This window comes from Oncorhynchus tshawytscha, linkage group LG13, assembly GCF_018296145.1.
Source record: "Oncorhynchus tshawytscha isolate Ot180627B linkage group LG13, Otsh_v2.0, whole genome shotgun sequence".
Lineage (NCBI taxonomy): Eukaryota > Metazoa > Chordata > Actinopteri > Salmoniformes > Salmonidae > Oncorhynchus > Oncorhynchus tshawytscha.
Window position 1 is genome coordinate 32881181 of NC_056441.1, and position 18141 is coordinate 32899321.

Sequence of the window (18141 nt, forward strand, 5' to 3'; positions counted from 1 at the left end):
ATGAACAAGGTCAAATTAAGATCCAACATCTGTCAATTTAAGCCTCTAGATGACGATATCTACTAAACAAACATATGTAATTGTTTTAATATGCTCATAAGATGGACCATTTAGCTATTTAATTTTGAGTTGTTTTCTTACCCAAAACATTTTTTTTATAAAACATTTGATTAGACCATACTCCTATTAATCTATGGAAACACATTGAATAATACATACGGGTATGGCAAAAAAGGAAGTATTGTTTGAGGTGTTTGAAATGCATAAGAGATATAGGAAAGCATCAGGATTTTTACCTCACACTCACGGGTAACCTTCTCACGAGTCCCGTGAAGATTGTGGGTGTTGTAGAGCCGTGAGAAGACATATTTTTGGGATGTCTTCTGGTCTGACAAACACCACTGTAGCTCTATCTTCTTCCACTGCAGATGCAGAAGGCCGACATATGGTGGATTGAGACACAGTCCATACAAAAACCCAGAGGTTTCTAGCTAAACAGACAGATTCTGTTGAAGATTTTTGTATTATTCTGTTTTTCTCAATGACAAATGCAATTCGGCATTGAAAAAAGGCACAAGTTTAAGTTCCACCTGAGCAAGTCTGACCACAAGTCAGAGACCACTATGAATACACCAAATGTGTTTGATGGATCCTGTTTGTCTTATTCTAAAGCCTATTAAGGGGAAAGTAATCAAAAGGTAACTGAAAGTACAGGTATACATATATATATATATAAAACTGTAATGGATTACATTTAGATAAGAGCCTATGTAACGGATGTGAAACGGCTAGCTTAGTTAGCGGTGCGCGCTAAATAGCGTTTCAATCGGTGATGTCACTTGCTCTGAGACCTTGAAGTAGTGGTTCCCCTTGCTCTGCAAGGGCCGCGGCTTTTGTGGAGCGATGGGTAACGATGCTTCGAGGGTGACTGTTGTTGATGTGTGCAGAGGGTCCCTGGTTCGCGCCCGGGTATGGGCGAGGGGAGTACTCAGCAGGGTCTGTCATTTCATTGGGAACTGTGCTCTACAAACCCAGCAGCACTTTTTCCCCTCTACCACCCCTACATGCATTGCAATGCATTGATTACACTGTATTTGAAACATCAAATACTTTTTGGGCTATAGATAAAAGTAGAGTACCTGTGTCATGAAATGTGTCTCAAATTAATTAAAATTAATAACGGTGGTGAGCAAAATACTCAATTGTGATACTTGAGTAAAAGCAAATGCTATACAACAAATTCCATATATTAAGCAAACCAGATGGCATGGTTTATTTTTATTTATTTAAATAATATAGACAGCCAGGGGCACATTCCAACACTCAGACATGATTTACAAGTGCAGTGTTTGTGTAAAATTGAGTCCACCAGATCAGAGGCAGTGGCGATGACAACACATTATATTGATAGGTGATTTGGACCATATTGCTGTCCTGCCTGAGCATTTGAAATGTAATAAGTACTTTTGGGTGTCAGGAAAAATGATGATACTAAAAAGTACACATTTTCGTATTGAATGTCATGGAGTTAAAGCAAAAGTTGTCAAACATATAAAGAGTAAATTACTGATATCCCCCCAAAAAACAACTTAAGTAGTAGTTCAAAGTATTTTTACTTAGTTGCTTTACACCACTGCTGACGACACACAAACACACAAGCGTGTGTGCATTACTGTGAGGTAGTCTGCTCCCAGACAGACTAAACCACTTCTTTGCTCGCTTTGAGGACAATACAGTGCCACTGACACGGCCCGCTACCAAAACTTGCGGACTCTCCTTCACTGCAGCCGACGTGAGTAAAACATTTAAACGTGTTAACCCTCGCACGGCATCCCCAGCCGCGTCCTCAGAGCATGCGCAGACCCGCTGGCTGGTGTGTTTACAGACATATTCAATCAATCCTTATCCCAGTCTGATGTTCCCACATGCTTCAAGAGGGCCACCATTGTTCCTGTTCCCAAGAAAGCTAAGGTAACTGAGCTAAACAACTCCCGCCCTTAGCACTCACGGGGCAGTAGTCAAGGACCATATCACCGCCACCCTACCTTACACCTTAGACCCACTCTAATTAGCTTACCGCCCCAATAGGTCCACAGACGACGCAGTTGCAACCACACTGCATACTGGCCTAACCCATCTGGACAAGAGGAATACCTATGTGAGAATGCTGTTGATCGACTACAGCTCAGCATTTAACACCATAGTACCCTCCAAACTCATCATCAAGCTCGAGCCCCTGAGTCTTGACCCCGCCCTGTGCAACTAGGTACTGGACTGTCTGACGGGCCGCCCCCAGGTGGTGAGGGTAGGTAACAACATCTCCACCCCGCTGATCCTCAACACTGGAGCCCCACAAGGGTGCGTTCTGAGCCCTCTCCTGTATTCCCTGTCAGCCTACGACTGCGTGGCCATGCACGCCTCCAACTCAATCATCAAGTTTGCAGACGACACTACAGTGTTAGGCTTGATTACCAACAACGATGAGATGGCCAACAGGGAGGAGGTGAGGGCCCTCGGAGTGTGGTGTCAGGAAAATAACCTCACACTCAACGTCAACAAAACAGATGATCGTAGACTTCAGGAAACAGCAGAGGGAGCACCCCCCTATCCACATCGAAGGGACAGTAGTGGAGAGGGTAGTAAGTTTTAAGTTCCTCAGCATACACATCACGGACAAACTGAATTGGTCCACTCACACAGACAGCGTGGTGAAGAAGGCGCAGCAGTGCCTCATCAACCTCAGGAGGCTGAAGAAATTGGGCTTGTCACCAAAAGCACTCACAAACTTTTACAGATGCACAATCGAGAGCATCCGGTCGGGCTGTATCACTGCCTGGTACGGCAACTGTTCCACCCACAACCGTAAGGCTCTCCAGAGGGTAGTGAGGTCTGCACAACGCATCACCGGGGGCAAACTACCTGCCCTCCAGGACACCTACACCACCCGATGTCACAGGAAGGCCATAAAGATAATCAAGGACAACAACCACCCGAGCCACTGCCTGTTCACCACGTTATCATCCAGAAGGTGAGGTCAGTACAGGTGCATCAAAGCAGGGACCGAGAGACTGAAAAACAGCTTCTATCTCAAGGCCATCAGACTGTTGAACAGCCACCACTAACCTTGAGTGGCTGCTGCCAACATACAGAATCAACTCCAGCCACTTTAATAATAGAACAATTGATGTAAAAAATGTATCACTAGCCACTTTAAACAATGCCACTTAATATAATGTTTACATACCCTACATTACTCATCTCATATGTATATGAGTACTCTATACCATCTACTGCATCTTGCCATTTTTATGTAATACATGTATCACTAGCCACTTTAAACAATGGCACTATATGTTTACATACCCTACATTACTCATCTCATATGGATATACTGTACTCGATACCATCTACTGCATCTTGCCTATGCCGTTCTGTACCATCACTCATTCATATATCTTTATGTACATATTCTTCATCCCTTTACACTTGTGTGTATATGGTAGTTGTTGTGAAATTTTGGGGTTAGATTACTCATTGTTACTGCATTGTCGGAACTAGAAGCACAAGCATTTCGCTACACTCGCATTAACATCTGCTAACCATGTGTATGTGACAAATAACATTTTATTTGATTTAGTAACAGCTGAGCATTGGTATTGTGATTTATGTTGATTTGTTCTGAATTTATATTGATTACCATGGAATTAATACTGGTATGCCGAAGAACAAACGTTGCTCCACAGTGCTGCCCATCCATCCCCATGCTAATTCAAAATTGTATCAATGCAAAACTGGTCGATAAAACACAAATTAGTAGACATGAGTGTGATTGTGTGTTTTGTGATGAACAGGATAAACTTGACCCTTATATTTCTGCAGTGTAGCAAATCCTTGATTGGGCTGAATAAAAACATCTGACACACACACACACACACACACACACACACACACACACACACACACACACCAGGGTTGGGCTCACTTCAGAATTGAGTTAAGAATGCCTCAAATTCCAATTCAGTTCTTGAATTTTAATTGAAGTAGTAAACAGGATAAAGAATTGCCATTTGAATTAAAAGGAAATATAATTGAATTCAGTGAAATTCAATTAAATGCCTAGTCCATTATATATATATATATATAAAAAATACATATTGTACATAAAACAAACATGTCATTATATACAATACATGCATATACAATATCAAAACAATTTATTTTCAGGACAAACTCTCAAAATGAATGATCAAGGAAAATAAGCATGTATGTGAATATTCTAAAGTTATTATATGTCATTAATCACATACATTTTGTTCAATACTGGGAAAATTCTCAATTTCCGAGGATACAATTGTTTAACCCCCAAGCTGACCATGAGGCCTCCAAAAATATACAAAACAAATGAAATAGTTGGTGGAAATATAATTGGCTATTCTAGTGCCGTGTTCACATGCGATCGGTGTTAAAGGGAGCTCTTAGTTCCCAGTTGGAAAACCCTCCAACTCGGAATTACAAGTGGGAGACTGAGAAAATGTTATTACCCAAGTTGTGACATTTTACCACTGACCTTTTACCTTTTCAACCAAAAGATGACAACAAATCCGTTTTTGACAGTTACAACCATATTAGTATGGAGAATGTAGCTAGTTTGACCATATATCATTGTTAACCAAGCTAGCTTTACTATTAGCAATGTTAGCTAGCTAAAATCTTATTGATTGAAGAATTGTTCTGATTTCAAAGGCACGTGAACACATTCATATCGAACTTACGACTACCCATTTCCCATGAGCACTTGAAGCCACCCTAAGCACTAAGGTTAAAAGAGTATATGAACATTGTTTCCAGAGAAAAGAGATTATTTGGTATATGGAAGTGTGACCTGTCAAATTCAATTAAACGTATGTTCTATGACAGCAACTTCTTTGAATTGCACTGAATCACAGAATATCCATTATATTGACCAGATACTCAAATGGCCACTCTAACAACGAAATTAAATGCCTTCAAAAATGCAAGGTAGTCGGGAGGAGACAAGATCTGGTGGAAGCATTCTAGCCAATGAGAGGGCAGGTATGCGCGTGAACAACGGGCACAACTCCAATATGAAGTGTTTTTTCTCAAAGTTGCCAGGATGTCAAGTCTCCTACTTATATCAGTACACTCATAACAACCAAAGCATTACAAAACTTCTGTTCGTAAGCCACATGTAGCAAATAAACCATTAATATTTTTGTTAACCAAATTTGACACTCATTGGCCTCCATACAAAAAGTCCTGGCTTGGTGAGCGAAAAAAACTAACAACTGCCACCTGCTGGAGAAGACAGATGTTGGGCCCAGTTATCCCTCCCGCTCCGCCTCTTCCTCTTTGACCCAATTAAATTCCACTTCCTGTCACTCAAACTCAAATTCTACATCTTGTGGGGTGTGGCCTATTCAATTAGAATTTTAAAACGAGTTGAATGGAAGTCAATTCCAAAATTCAGAATTAAGCCCAACCCTGACACACACAACATCTCAATTGCATACTCCTCTCATCCTCTCCCCCTTCTCAAAATCCATAGGAGGAGATGGTCAGAGGGGAGGGACCTCTGGCTTTCTCATCCAATGGGTTTTGTACAGGCGGCAAAGAGAGGACACGAGGAGTATGCAATTGAGATTTGGTTAGTACTATTTGGAATCCTTGGGATGTTCCTACCCTTACCATTTAAAATGTCAATTTCAATGGGGTAGGGACATCCCAAGGACCTTGAATAGCACGGACCATTGAGATTTTCCCACAAACACACCTCTATTCCCTTCCCTGATGGACAGATAGTGTAGTCGTTGTGCTGTCATTCAGTCTGTGACTTGTTGTAACAATGTGTTACCTGGTTCTATTCATTCTCCTCTGCTCTGGAACTCTCCTGTCTATTACGCTCATAGACTACTACCAACACCAAAGGTACGTTTGTAATACTGTGTATGTGAGTGTGTTTCAACCCAATAAGTCAATTTAATAATGTTGTGCGTTTGTTGGACAGGTATTGTTTAATTGATAATTGACAGCCGTCCCACCAATTTGGCCTGCTAATTATGTGCAGGTGATTTAAAGGTGTGGGAGAGGCACAGGGGGAAAAGCTCAATTGCATACTTCTCGTGTCCTCTTCTCCATCTCAAAACCCATTGGAAGAGCAGGTCAGAGGGCAGGAACCTCTGGCTTACTTATCCAATGGGTTTTGAGGAGGAGAGGACATGAGTGCGATTAGATCTTCCCAACTAACAATTCTAGGGAGAGAACGTTTGTTAACTGTAATGGTCCCTTGAAGTTTGAGTGACCAGTTTTCCATTAGTTAGGGGACAATTATATGTATGTTAGCAAAAACTTAATAAGAACCTATTTAGCATGTTTTGCCATTAGTTAAGAGAACATTCCCTTAATGTCAAAAATAACTTACCCAGAAAGTGGTTACCGTGTTCTCAAAATATCCAATATTAATGTTCTAGACACATTGCAAGAACATGTCTGTTTTTCTGAAGGTTAGGAGAATATTCCATCAACGTCCCACCAAACATACACAGAACATGGTTGCCATGTTCTCAGAATATATGAATGTGCTAGCCACGTTTCATGGGAACGTTGCAGGATAATTTCTGCGCATCAGTTGTCAATGTCACCTGATGGTCCTGAAGAAACATTCTACCTCAAATGTTTTTATGACATGTTACAGAACCCATCAAGGACCTAATTGGTAAACCACTGATCTATTCACAGCTCTTTGTCTGTTGGCAAGGTTAGGGAACACACAGTGTTTTCAACTTACATATTTGACATGCATGATTACACTGTGCATGTTAATTTATACAGTCATTATTATTCAGCATGACCTCACCAGGGATTTCAACTCACAACCTCATGGCTGCATTCACAGGCAGCCCAATTCTGATCTTTTTTTGTTATTTTGATCAATCAGATCTGAAAAAGAGCTGATATAATTGGGTGGGTAAGGCCCTAGGTCCATTTTGAAACGGGTCCAACTTTTTGGACCTGTGAAGATCTCCAATCTACACTGTATTGCCAAAAACCTCCATACCACTCAACAACTTCAAACAGACTCTGACCTGTCCAATGAGGCAAACTGACTAAAGGATTCAACAGTACCCAAACACTCCTCTCTCGCTCACACACACATTGTGCAGTAGTTAGAATCCATAGAGAAGCTTAGTATTTTTATTTTTTAGCTTTATTTAACTAGGCAAGTCAGTTAAGAACAAATTCTTGTTTTCAATGACTGCCTAGGAACAGTGGGTTAACTGCCTGTTCAGGGGCAGAACAGATTTGTACCTTGTCAGCTCGGGGATTTGAACTTGCCTTCCGGTTACTAGTCCAACGCTCTAACCACTAGGCTACACTGCCGCCCCAGTATACTGTGTGCTCACCCCTCCTTTGCCTCCATCACTTTCTCTGTGTTGTCTGTTGCCATCTCTGTCTACCCCCCATCTCGTCCTGTCCTGGTAGTAAAAGTAAACAATTGTTTTAATTAGTCATTTCACAGGCTTACTGCTGTCTCTGTTTCTTGTCTGGTGTCTCTCCATGTCATCCTATTCTGTTGCTGTCTCCATCATCTACTCTTCTGCTGCTGGCTGTCTCTCTTTCTTGTCTGGTTTGTCTCTTTAGCAATCTAAAACAGTCAAGGGAATGCTGGGGTAGCTTAACTTGTTTTTGGCCTGTGTCTGAGTGACCTAAATCATCATCTTCCCTACCAGTTGCCCCTAGCTGCTGCTGTTCTAAGTAATCTACTGTCCTGACGTTCTCATCTTTCCTCCTCCTTAGCACATCTGTAAGGTAGATGTGCAACAAGTCATTAGCTAGTGGTAAAGGGCGACTGCACTTCCTGATTTGGCATTGCTTTAGATTTGCTTCATTAAGAAATGCGAGCGGCCATGACTGAATTCAAATGTGAATTGTTTTCGGGGTGTGGTTTAATGTGGGTGTGTTCACAGGTGGGAAGAGTTAGCCAAGTTATTTCAACAATAAGTTTTAGCCGGCTGGTGTGTGACCAGAGATGGGCCATCCAAAGTCAATCTCTGGGGCTAGTTAGGGGTCGTCAATAAATTATACAATGTAAAAGAGATACTATTTTCATGCTGCACACCTTTTTAGTTCTCATTAAATGCTTTCAATATTTGTATATGAATTTCTACAATTTGAGTTGGTTAGAGGTTTTTAAATCATTGAAATCTGGAGATAATGGAATTTGAACATATTGTCCCGTACATTGTTTAATTTACTGAAGGTCCTTATCCTAAGGGGATATCCAAAGTCAACCCAAATTTACCACATGTATTACAATCGGGTCAAGTGCAGCTGCATTTTGAATTGATGATATCTTGCTTGCTGCCAGCTGTGGATTGAAATGAATCCAACTTCATTTATGTTGTGACGCAATCACAACCACAAGTCTCACAAAACTCAGTTTTTGACGAGACTGACCTTATGACAAATTATCCTTTTGTAGTAAATTTTGACAGTAGAATAAATGTTCCGGACTCTCATGTCAATGCCACAGGCTGTTTTCTAAATGGGAAGTTGTTTTTTTTAGGGGCAATTGCTCTTTAAAAATACTGCTTACTGACACAACCAGGGCAAGAAACTCAGATGTCCGCATAACAGAGCAACACAACTCCAAACATGATAGATAAGGAGCTACATAGCCCCTAGGCTATATGAATATAAAGAGACATGAGCCAACACACATGACCTGTAGAATGGAATCAGAATTCCATCCAACCTTTTAATGCCTTTTCTGGCTAGCTTCCACCTGTCTGGCTGCCCTCCCCCTTCACTTATAATACATTTTTTCATATACACATGATATACATAGAGTACACAGTGCAACAAAATGCTTACTTGCAGGTTAACCTCTCAAATTATACAATAGAACAAGTAAGTCGCTAAGTGTATCATGTTGTGTCATGTGTTGCTGCTTTGCTATGTTCTCTATGGTCTCTTACGTAGGGTTGTCACTCTTTTGTTGTGTGTCTTGTCCTATATTTATTTTAAAACATTTATCTCAGGCCCCCGTCCCTGCAGGAGGCCTTTTGGTTGGCCGTCATTGTAAATAAGAATTTGTTCTTAACTGACTTGCCAAGTTAAATTTTTAAAAAGTGAATACAAAAAAGCTGAAATAATTTCAGATTCAATAATGAGCTGTGTTTATTTCTTTATGTTATAGTTACATAGCCTATACAATACTGAAATAAGCAAGTTTACCTGTAGAATGGAATAGGTTATAAGCCCTCTCTGATTAATTTCATTTAGTCAGTTCTACCACCTCAGCATTGCGCATTTCTAAACATGGTTAAATATCAAGTTGTAGTAAAGTTCAGTTTCCTTCCACAGGGGGGCACTGTCAGTCAGAAGATATGTGCTTCAGTCAGAACCTTACATCTCTAGCCAGACAATAGCTACTGAAGTGGCTAGCCAGCCAATCTAGCTACAGAAACAAAACGCATCAAATACACTTCTTAATATCATATCATTTTCATAACATCCTTAGCTTGCCCACTCACTACATGATCTGATTGATAACCAATAGCTTAAGGATGGCGAGAGCTAATGCTAGCTTAGCTTATTAGCATTAGCCAACCCTTATACTGAGGGAGATGCGCTAGATGGCTACCACCAACCCTGCGCTAACCTGTGACTAACGCTTCCGCTACATTTAGATATTCTTTTTGTTCTGCCTACTCCACCTCATTCATTATTGCCTGCTCATGCTCAACCTGCTAGCTTCTTTTTTTTGCCTTTCTTTTGGAAGAAGTAACAATTATCCATATTTGCTCTGTGATATACTGCAGACCCTGACTGAAATTAGGGAGTGAACGTTATTTGTAATAAGGGTTGCATGGAGAAAATCTGACCTCTTCGAAATGAAAATGGATGCTATCCATTGGAGCTATGCGATTGGTTGTCTCAAACTGGGGCTTAGCGAAGGGTCAATTGAGTACTTTTTCCACCACTGTACATTTAAAACCAGATACTTTTAAACATTCTGTAAAGTAGTATTTTACTAGGTGACTTTCAGTTGAGTCATTTTCTATGAAGGTATCTTTACATTTACTCAAGTATGACAATTTAGTACTTATTCCACCAATGTTCCCATGAAACGTGTCTAGGACAATATCTTATTCTGAGGTCATTTCTGTTTGACATTAAGGGAATGATCTTTTGGAAACAGTCCTTGCACATCACTGGTATATTCCTATGAAAACCTTAGGAAATGACCTAATGACTCTTAAGTGAACGTTCTCTAAAGTTATGGGAACATTTGTTGTTTGCTGGGTTCCCATGGTTCAGTTTTTAGTCAAGGATATGATGTCTGGAGGGTTTGCATCTTTTATACCTCCTCCATTTTACTTTTGTCCTTGTTTTAGAAATTTGAACTCTACCTGTTTTGAAGTCTGTATTTATTATATTTATAGAAATAAAATTCATATTTTGGAGTAAATTCTGTTCCAGTCATATTTGATTTTTTTTTTTAAATGTGAGAAGCATCAACCAGCTTCATTACTGTGGGTGATTCGCAAAATGCATACTACTGTACATTGAGCACGGGAGGGTTGGAGTATTAGTCCGAGTATGAGAAGCGGAGGGGACTTCTCGAATGCGTACTCCATTTGTACATATTTGAAGCATGCATCGATGCAAGCTTCAACATTAAAAGTACGCAAAGAAATATGACACAACCACTTAAAAATGACTCAACATTTCTTTAAATCAATGGCGGCCATTATTTGAGCTGAAGCGAGAGAAAATACACTCCGAATTCAGAATTAAATGTTGACTACAATATTTTATCTTGAAACATTAATAAATACATGCTGTGTTAATTTTAGGCATGTTTACCTGCCTACTGTACGTATCATAGATCACAAGCCCATAATAAGTAAATAGGGCTAGCTACTAGTATTGTTAGCTAGCCAGATTGCCACGAAGTACTGTTAGCTACCTACAAAGAATTTACATCTCTTGCATGTTAGTTTTAAGTAATTTTTGCCTGTTAAACTCTGGTTAGCTTCATTATTACAATTCACATATAACTAGCTGATAATTATAAAGTAAAACTGTTGCTTTGTGTATAGCTTGTTTCTTCTCTATTGCTGTTGTTTTCCTGGCTGGAAGATGGTTAAATCTATAGTACGTTAATAGGGCTAGCTACCCACAAAATGTATATCTACCTTGCATAACATTTAGTTTTAGGTCATTCATGCCTGTTTAACTAGCTGGCTAGCTAGATTATTACAATTCCCATATCTAGCTGATAATTATGAAGTAAAACATTTGCAATTTTGTATATATTGTTTAATCTATTGTTGCCATTTGTCTTGACTGGAAGACGGTTCAGTGAATGGTGAGGTACTCTGGGGAGCACGGTAGTATGCATATTGAGAAACACCCTGTGTCTAATGGCAAGATTAGAGTGATTTTAGATAAGTGATCAACACAATGCTTAGTATATTTGGAGTTTCTGTAAAACACATCCTTCTGTTTCACATGTTCTGTTTGTGACACTCAAAGTATGGGTGTATGGTCACTAGACTTGAAGCTGAATTTTATAGATTAATCTCATATTGTTGATAGGGATTGATGCCAGACTGGATGTACAAAGACAGAGGACACAGATTATTCACTGTTACATTGTATTGATGTCCTTCTGGGAAGCAGATGACAAAGTCATGACCTTTTTTTATTTGGGTTTCATGCTAGCCTCTCTGGCTGGTGTTTACAGAACATTTGTTGCTGTCCGATTAGACTATAAAGGCACTGTCTCCAAGAGTCATTTTTAGACTTTCTCCGCTTCTGTTTTTTTCTTTCTGCCTTCAACTTTTCCCTGTTGCAACTTGTATTCAACCGGATTGATTGTCCCCCACGATGAAATCGTCTCTGTCTCTGTCCGTTAGTACATTTGTAGGTTTGTTCGTCAAATGAGATATCTCAGACAGCACAGGCCCGATTTGGACGAAGCTGGTGCGAATGATGCGTATTGACATAAAGATACGAAAGAAAAGTCAAATACAATACAGATGTTGGCGCTATAACAAGCAATTGGAAATGCTGACTTTAAAGGTCACACCCCTCACTCCGTTTGACCCCAAAGTCATGAAATTCGGTATGTAAATCTTTCTCCTCACAAGGAACAAATTTGCCTCAGAGACACACAAGGTCTGCCTTGATAGATTTTCCGCCATTTTTAATTTTGTGAAAACACAAAACGCTACTCATCTGGCACCGAATGACCGATCTGCATGAAACTTGATGTGGCATCTATGGACAAAGGTCTCAATGCAATATTTTCCAGGCTAGTAACTAAAACAACATGGTCGCTATTGACCAAAAAACAATTACGTGTGCAAGGTCTGGCACATAAATGCATATAAATCCATCCCAGATATTAATACTGTAACAAATTTGGTACACATTTTGCAAACACTGTCAAAACTCAACATATACAAGAACATTAATGGTGCTATAATGGGCTTTTTTATTATATTTTAATTTTTTTATTGCCCAAGGCAGGTGGTGCTGCATCATTCGTGGGGGATGACATGTTTACTGTTGCCTTGTTTTCGATTGGCTTTACCAACAACTGTTCTCCTTTGTTCGTGTGCGTGCTTGCATGTTGCAGAGATGGGTTCCTGGACTCTGTTCAGAAGGGGTTGCAGTGTAGGAGACTGAGAAAGAGACTGGTGACCATGAGTACTATAAAAAAGTAGGTGGCGTTTTGAATTTGAATGATTAGCTGACACCATGCTGTCACCTAATCTTCCTGGGGTCAGTGAGTGAAAGCGAGAGTTTCTCCCTTTGCCTGACTTGTTCTTCCTATGTTTCATGATCATTCTATATGTACTAGTATAGATCAGATCATCATGACAATCCAACTTCCAGCCTGATCCAACAAGTTCTCCTCCGTGTGTTTGTGTGTCTCAGAGTGGACATTGCCCTGTTCTCTCAGGATGTGAGAGAGCTGATGGACTGTCCTTGGAGACTCAACCTCACACACAGAGAACTATACAGGTGAGACACACACACTTTGCTCAGTCTTGCGATCTTCTGCAACAAACGTTCTGTCCTGTTGCCCCCCCCTCCCCCAGGACAGAGTTGTGGTCGTGCTGTAATGCATCTGATAGGCTGATGGTGACCAGACAGAACACCAATCTGAACCAGAGTCTGTCCTATGAGATACACAGGTGGAAGAAGAGAAAGGTGGATCAAGCACTATGGGAGATGCTGCCTCAGGTGTGCGTGCATGTGTGTGCGCAAGTCTTCAGTTCTCAGACAGTTAGTCATCACACGAGCGTGGTTTACCAGCATGGTGTGTGTGTGTGTGTGTGTGTGTGTGTAGACTGTACCCTGGAGTAAAGGTTCATTGAGTCGTTGTGCCGTGGTGGGAAGTGGAGGAATCCTGCAGAACAGCAGCTGTGGAGCGGAAATAGACAATGCTGACTATGTCATCAGGTATCAGCAACAACATAATCAATCATGCAAACATAGATCAATCAATATGTTATTGGTAGTTAACTATTGTAATGTAGTGCTGTTGTGTAGTGTATAATGTTGATGTTATGTGTGAATGTGTTTGAATGTTGTCTGAATGTTGATTTTTATCTTATTGAAACTGGCACCTCTTTCTGAGTATATCATCTTCAGTTAATTTTTTTTCTTCAGTTAATTGTAATGTTGTGACTGTCGTGAATGTTGATTTAATATTGTGTGAATGTTATTTATAATCTTGTGTGACAGTCGTTTCTAATTTGTGGTGTTTTTTTTTTGTTAACAGGTTTAACCTGGCTCCTATCAACAAGAGTTGTGACGTGGGAGTGAAAACAGACCTCGTAACAGCCAACCCTAGCCAGATCATTAAAGGGTACATACACTACCAACAGGGTTGATAGTAGTACATGTAATCTGATTTAAAAACCGTAATCAGTTACAATACCAGCTAAAATATTGTAATCCGATTACAGATACATTAGCTGATTACTTTTAAATTCAGAAAGGATGTTTGTGAGAAAAAAAGACATTATGACAACTTCCTGTTTTCTCAATGACATTCAATTCGGCATTGGGAAAAAAACTGCAAGTTTAAGTTTGCTTCACTTGAGCGAGTCTGACCACAAGTCAGAGACCACTCTGAATACACACCAAATGCATTTGATTGACGCTTTTTGTCTTCTAATGCCTCTCAAGTCATATAAAACAATCGGAAAGATAGGGATCAAAATTATTGTTTTACAGTACTCCAGCAGCCCCCCCCCCTTGTGAGGATAATGACATTCCTCCATTCCACATAGACCATTTCTCCATACAGAATCTTTCCAGATCCTTAATATCCTTTGTCTGCTCTTCAATTCAAACCACAGGTTTTAAATGGGGTTCAAGTGCGGAGACTGAGATGGCCATTTTGTGGTCAATTCATTAATTTCTTTCTGAATTTGAATGTTGTAGCTAGAAACATAATTAAAATGTGTACGCGACCAATTTTATTTGGAATCAAATTAAAGTGAAATATACCTGACAAGTATGAGTGGTTTAGGTTAATTTCCCATCCTTTCGTGGGCTCTGCCTGTCGAGCAGTAGAAGGGCACATTTGCCAATGTACTATTAGCTGATAATGTTTACTTTGCACGCTACCGGTAGAAATGTTGTACAGTTGGCTAAACATAGTGGTGGTATTAGACTTAATGTACTTTTTTCTCCAACCAACGTAGGCCTACCTAGCAAAATTAGCTATCTCCTTTTCAACGTGTTAAGTGTTTAATCACAATTGCTGCTGACAGACATGATCGACTACATTGATTGATGGACCATGTCAAATTGGCTAGATGGCTAATAACAGATCATCTCAATATGGCTAGTTAACAAGCCACATTTCAGGGGATAAACTAGATGGCTGTACTTGTTTGCCATCTATAGTGGTGATGACAGTAGTCCGACTGACAACTTTACCAGGAATAGGACTTGCCAATGTCATGGTCTTTCCAAAAGCCTAATCTCTGATGAAGCAAGCTAAATGACATGTTTGCTTAGCTAGCCAGCTACATGCCAAATGGATAGGCTACCCGCACATATCTGAAAATACATGATCAATTGATGTTTACTGATCATAAAAAGCATGCAGTTTCTTGCTGTATAACTCTGATAGCACTAAATATGAAACAATCAGAACTGACTATGCTCTTGAAGAGGTGATGATATTAAAACCAAATACAGTGTAGTTAAAAAATATATTTAACAATCCCTTGTAAATGGCACTAAGTTGTCAATGGTTTTAGCGGAGCTGGTGTCTCCTTGCCCCCCAGCAGCAAAATCGAACACTCTGCACCGTATTGCAACATTTTATGATAACGACCTATATATTGTCAATACACACAATCAATATACATGATCAATACTCACCTGTCTCTGCCTCACACCTGTCCAACATGATTTCACAAACTCAAATAAATTCTTGACGTCAAGTCGATTCTAGACATTTGTCCAACTGCCACTAACATCGACCCCGCCTCTCACCTGCCTCCTGTCTGCTAACTCCTTTCCTCCCCTCCCCTCAGGTACACTGACCTCCAGCAGAACCCTGGACACCTGGCAGAAGTCCTTTCATTCTATGGTCACGCCCATCTGCTTCTCCCCGCCTTCTCGTCTGCCTCTGGGACAGCCCCCTGCTTCAAGGTGCGCAGCTACTATGAAATGAATACAACTACGACTGGAAGGGATTTTTTTTTCCCGTAGCCGGTTGGGAGAATTAGGTTAAGGTTAGGAAAAGGTTTATGGTTAGAGAAAATGTGTTCCTAACCTGCTATGAAAAGTCACTTCTGGTCGAAGCTGCATCAAAGTGCCATGTTTTTAGTCCCAGACAGTGGAGGCTGGTGGGGTTAGCTGTAGGAGGACAGGCTCATTATTCATTTGTAAGGAATACATGGAACGAAGTTAAACGTGGTTTCCATATGTTTGATACCGTTCCACTTATGCCATTCCAGCCATTACAATGAGCCCATCCTCCTATATCCCTTCCCACTGGTCCCAGATTAGACTAGGTAAAGCCCTGAACTGGGCCGGGCCTATTTTTTTTATTTTTTATTTATTTTTTTTATTTTTATTTTTATTTTTTTCATCAATAAGTAGTCCACGGGCCGGGCTTGGTAGCATTTTTAAGAATGACAAAATTGATAACACATATTTTGATCCTGGGGGAGAGGAGGGCTGGGGAAGGAAGGGGTCTGGGGGAGGAGTGTAAATAGTGATGTCATTAATCAGTCTTTGTTCCGTACCAGGTGTACCATGCCCTCCGTAAGGCCCGCCCCCAACAAGAAGTGGTGTTCTTCCACCCAGACTACCTGTTTGAGCTGGGCAGGTTCTGGCGTCACCGCGGGCAGCGAGCCCGACGGCTCTCTACTGGTCTGATGCTGGCCAGCACTGCTTTGGAGATCTGTGAACAGGTGTGTGTGTTTTGTTTGTTGTGTGTGTTCGTCTTCGTGTGTGATTTCTATCTCTTTCTTTCAGGTTCATCTGTACGGCTTCTGGCCCTTCCCTCTGGATCTATCCCACAATTCTTTGCCCCATCATTACTATGACAACGTGGGTCCGAACCGCAAAATGCACGCAATGCCTGAAGAGTTCCTGCTGTTACTACAACTCCACAGCAAGGGGGCGCTACAGCTACATGTTGGACCCTGTACACTGACCCCTACACACTAACCTATACAACCTTAGTTACTATAATTCCACAACCAGGGGGCGCTACAGCTACATCCCTGTTGATAGCCCCTTGTGCAGAGATAGGCAACAGAAGGCTACCACACTAACTTGTATTCACACCCTGATCCCTCAGTCTCTGTGGTGAGACAATACTGTGAACACAATTTAAGATTGAATTTGGACCACAACTTAATAGAGTTAACAGTTTAGAACACGACCTAATTCAGCGTTACCCAAACTTGGCCCTGGGCACCTCAAGGGGTGCACATTTTGGTTTTTGCCCTGGCACTACACAGCTGATTTAAAAATAATCAACTCATCAAGCTTTGATTATTTTAATCAGCTGTGCACCTCATGAGTTACCCAAGACGGAGTTTGGGAAACGCTGACTTAACTGTTTTAGAACTAAAAAGACCAAATAGTTTGGAACCTGACCTAAATCATGACTGGTCAATTGTTCCTTTACCAGTTTTATGTTTCCAGATAAATGTCAAAATAAAGAGATGAGGAGAGTGACTAGGTGTTTTTTTTGTTTTTTTTTTGTTGGTGGGTCCAACATGGCACTCTATTCATTACACAGTGCACTATATCAAAAGGTACCATTTGGGACTGAATCTTAGGGTGCGTTCGTTTACAAATGCGCAACACCCTTTGAATATGACCGGTGTCACGAAATGTCTGCCAAAAAAAATTACTCAATTCAATTGTTGCCAGCAGCACAGGTACAGTCACCAATGCTCTGGATAACATGACAACAGCGTAACCAGCTCTGTTACTGCAAGTAAAATGGTCAGAGTGAGTTCTTCTCTCATCTGAGTCAGGAAGCAGCTGGCAAGTTAGATATTTTAGCCAGTTAACTTGGGTGCTTGACCACTGAGGTCAGAACATTTGGATCAACCCTCAGCCAGTGTCCAGTATGCGCTCTGAATGCCCCGAGAGTGAAACACTCTAAATTTACAAACAGACAATCTGACAACACTGAATTTATGAATGCCCGGAGTGCACTCTGAGCCACTCTGGCACTCGAGTGAATTTACGAACACACCCTTAAGACTGTAGAGTCGACTGCCTGCCTCAGATAGTACACCTATAGTACTGATTTGAAAGAGCAACTGAACACAAAAGTTAACTGGTTTAAAATGGCCTATGTGGCATAAATATAGTTCAAATGTTAATTCACAATTTACATCAGGGATGGGTTTTGATTGCCTGGCACAGTCTAATCAAGGCTGGCAGTAATCAAATCATACAGAGCACAGCTGACCGGTGTGCTGCAGAGCACACTATCCAATCCCACCAGAATCAACCTACAACCCACCCTGGCATATGCACAAATATGTAGGAGAGTTAAAATGGTTATTCCATCAAACTTTAAATTCTAGCAATAGTACACAACGCAGA

General features: G+C 40.7%; 1 protein-coding gene and 1 long non-coding RNA gene across 2 annotated transcripts; one reads left to right on the forward strand and one right to left on the reverse strand.

The window, feature by feature from the left end:
* The first annotated feature begins 5571 nt into the window (after positions 1-5571).
* LOC112232411 (alpha-2,8-sialyltransferase 8E-like) lies at positions 5572-17256 on the forward strand. The gene is made up of 9 exons (XM_024399427.2): positions 5572-5946; positions 12671-12754; positions 12973-13059; positions 13137-13281; positions 13388-13500; positions 13823-13909; positions 15597-15714; positions 16317-16481; positions 16546-17256. The coding sequence occupies exons 1-9, from the start codon at positions 5864-5866 to the stop codon at positions 16738-16740; spliced, it is 1077 nt and encodes a 358-aa protein (XP_024255195.1). The 5' UTR covers positions 5572-5863; the 3' UTR covers positions 16741-17256.
* Positions 12209-15695, reverse strand: LOC121839058. Its single transcript, XR_006078606.1, has 3 exons — positions 15442-15695; positions 13395-13461; positions 12209-13217 (listed from the first exon to the last, which is right to left on the reverse strand). It is a non-coding gene; the product is annotated as an uncharacterized LOC121839058 (long non-coding RNA).
* Positions 17257-18141: the final 885 nt, after the last annotated feature.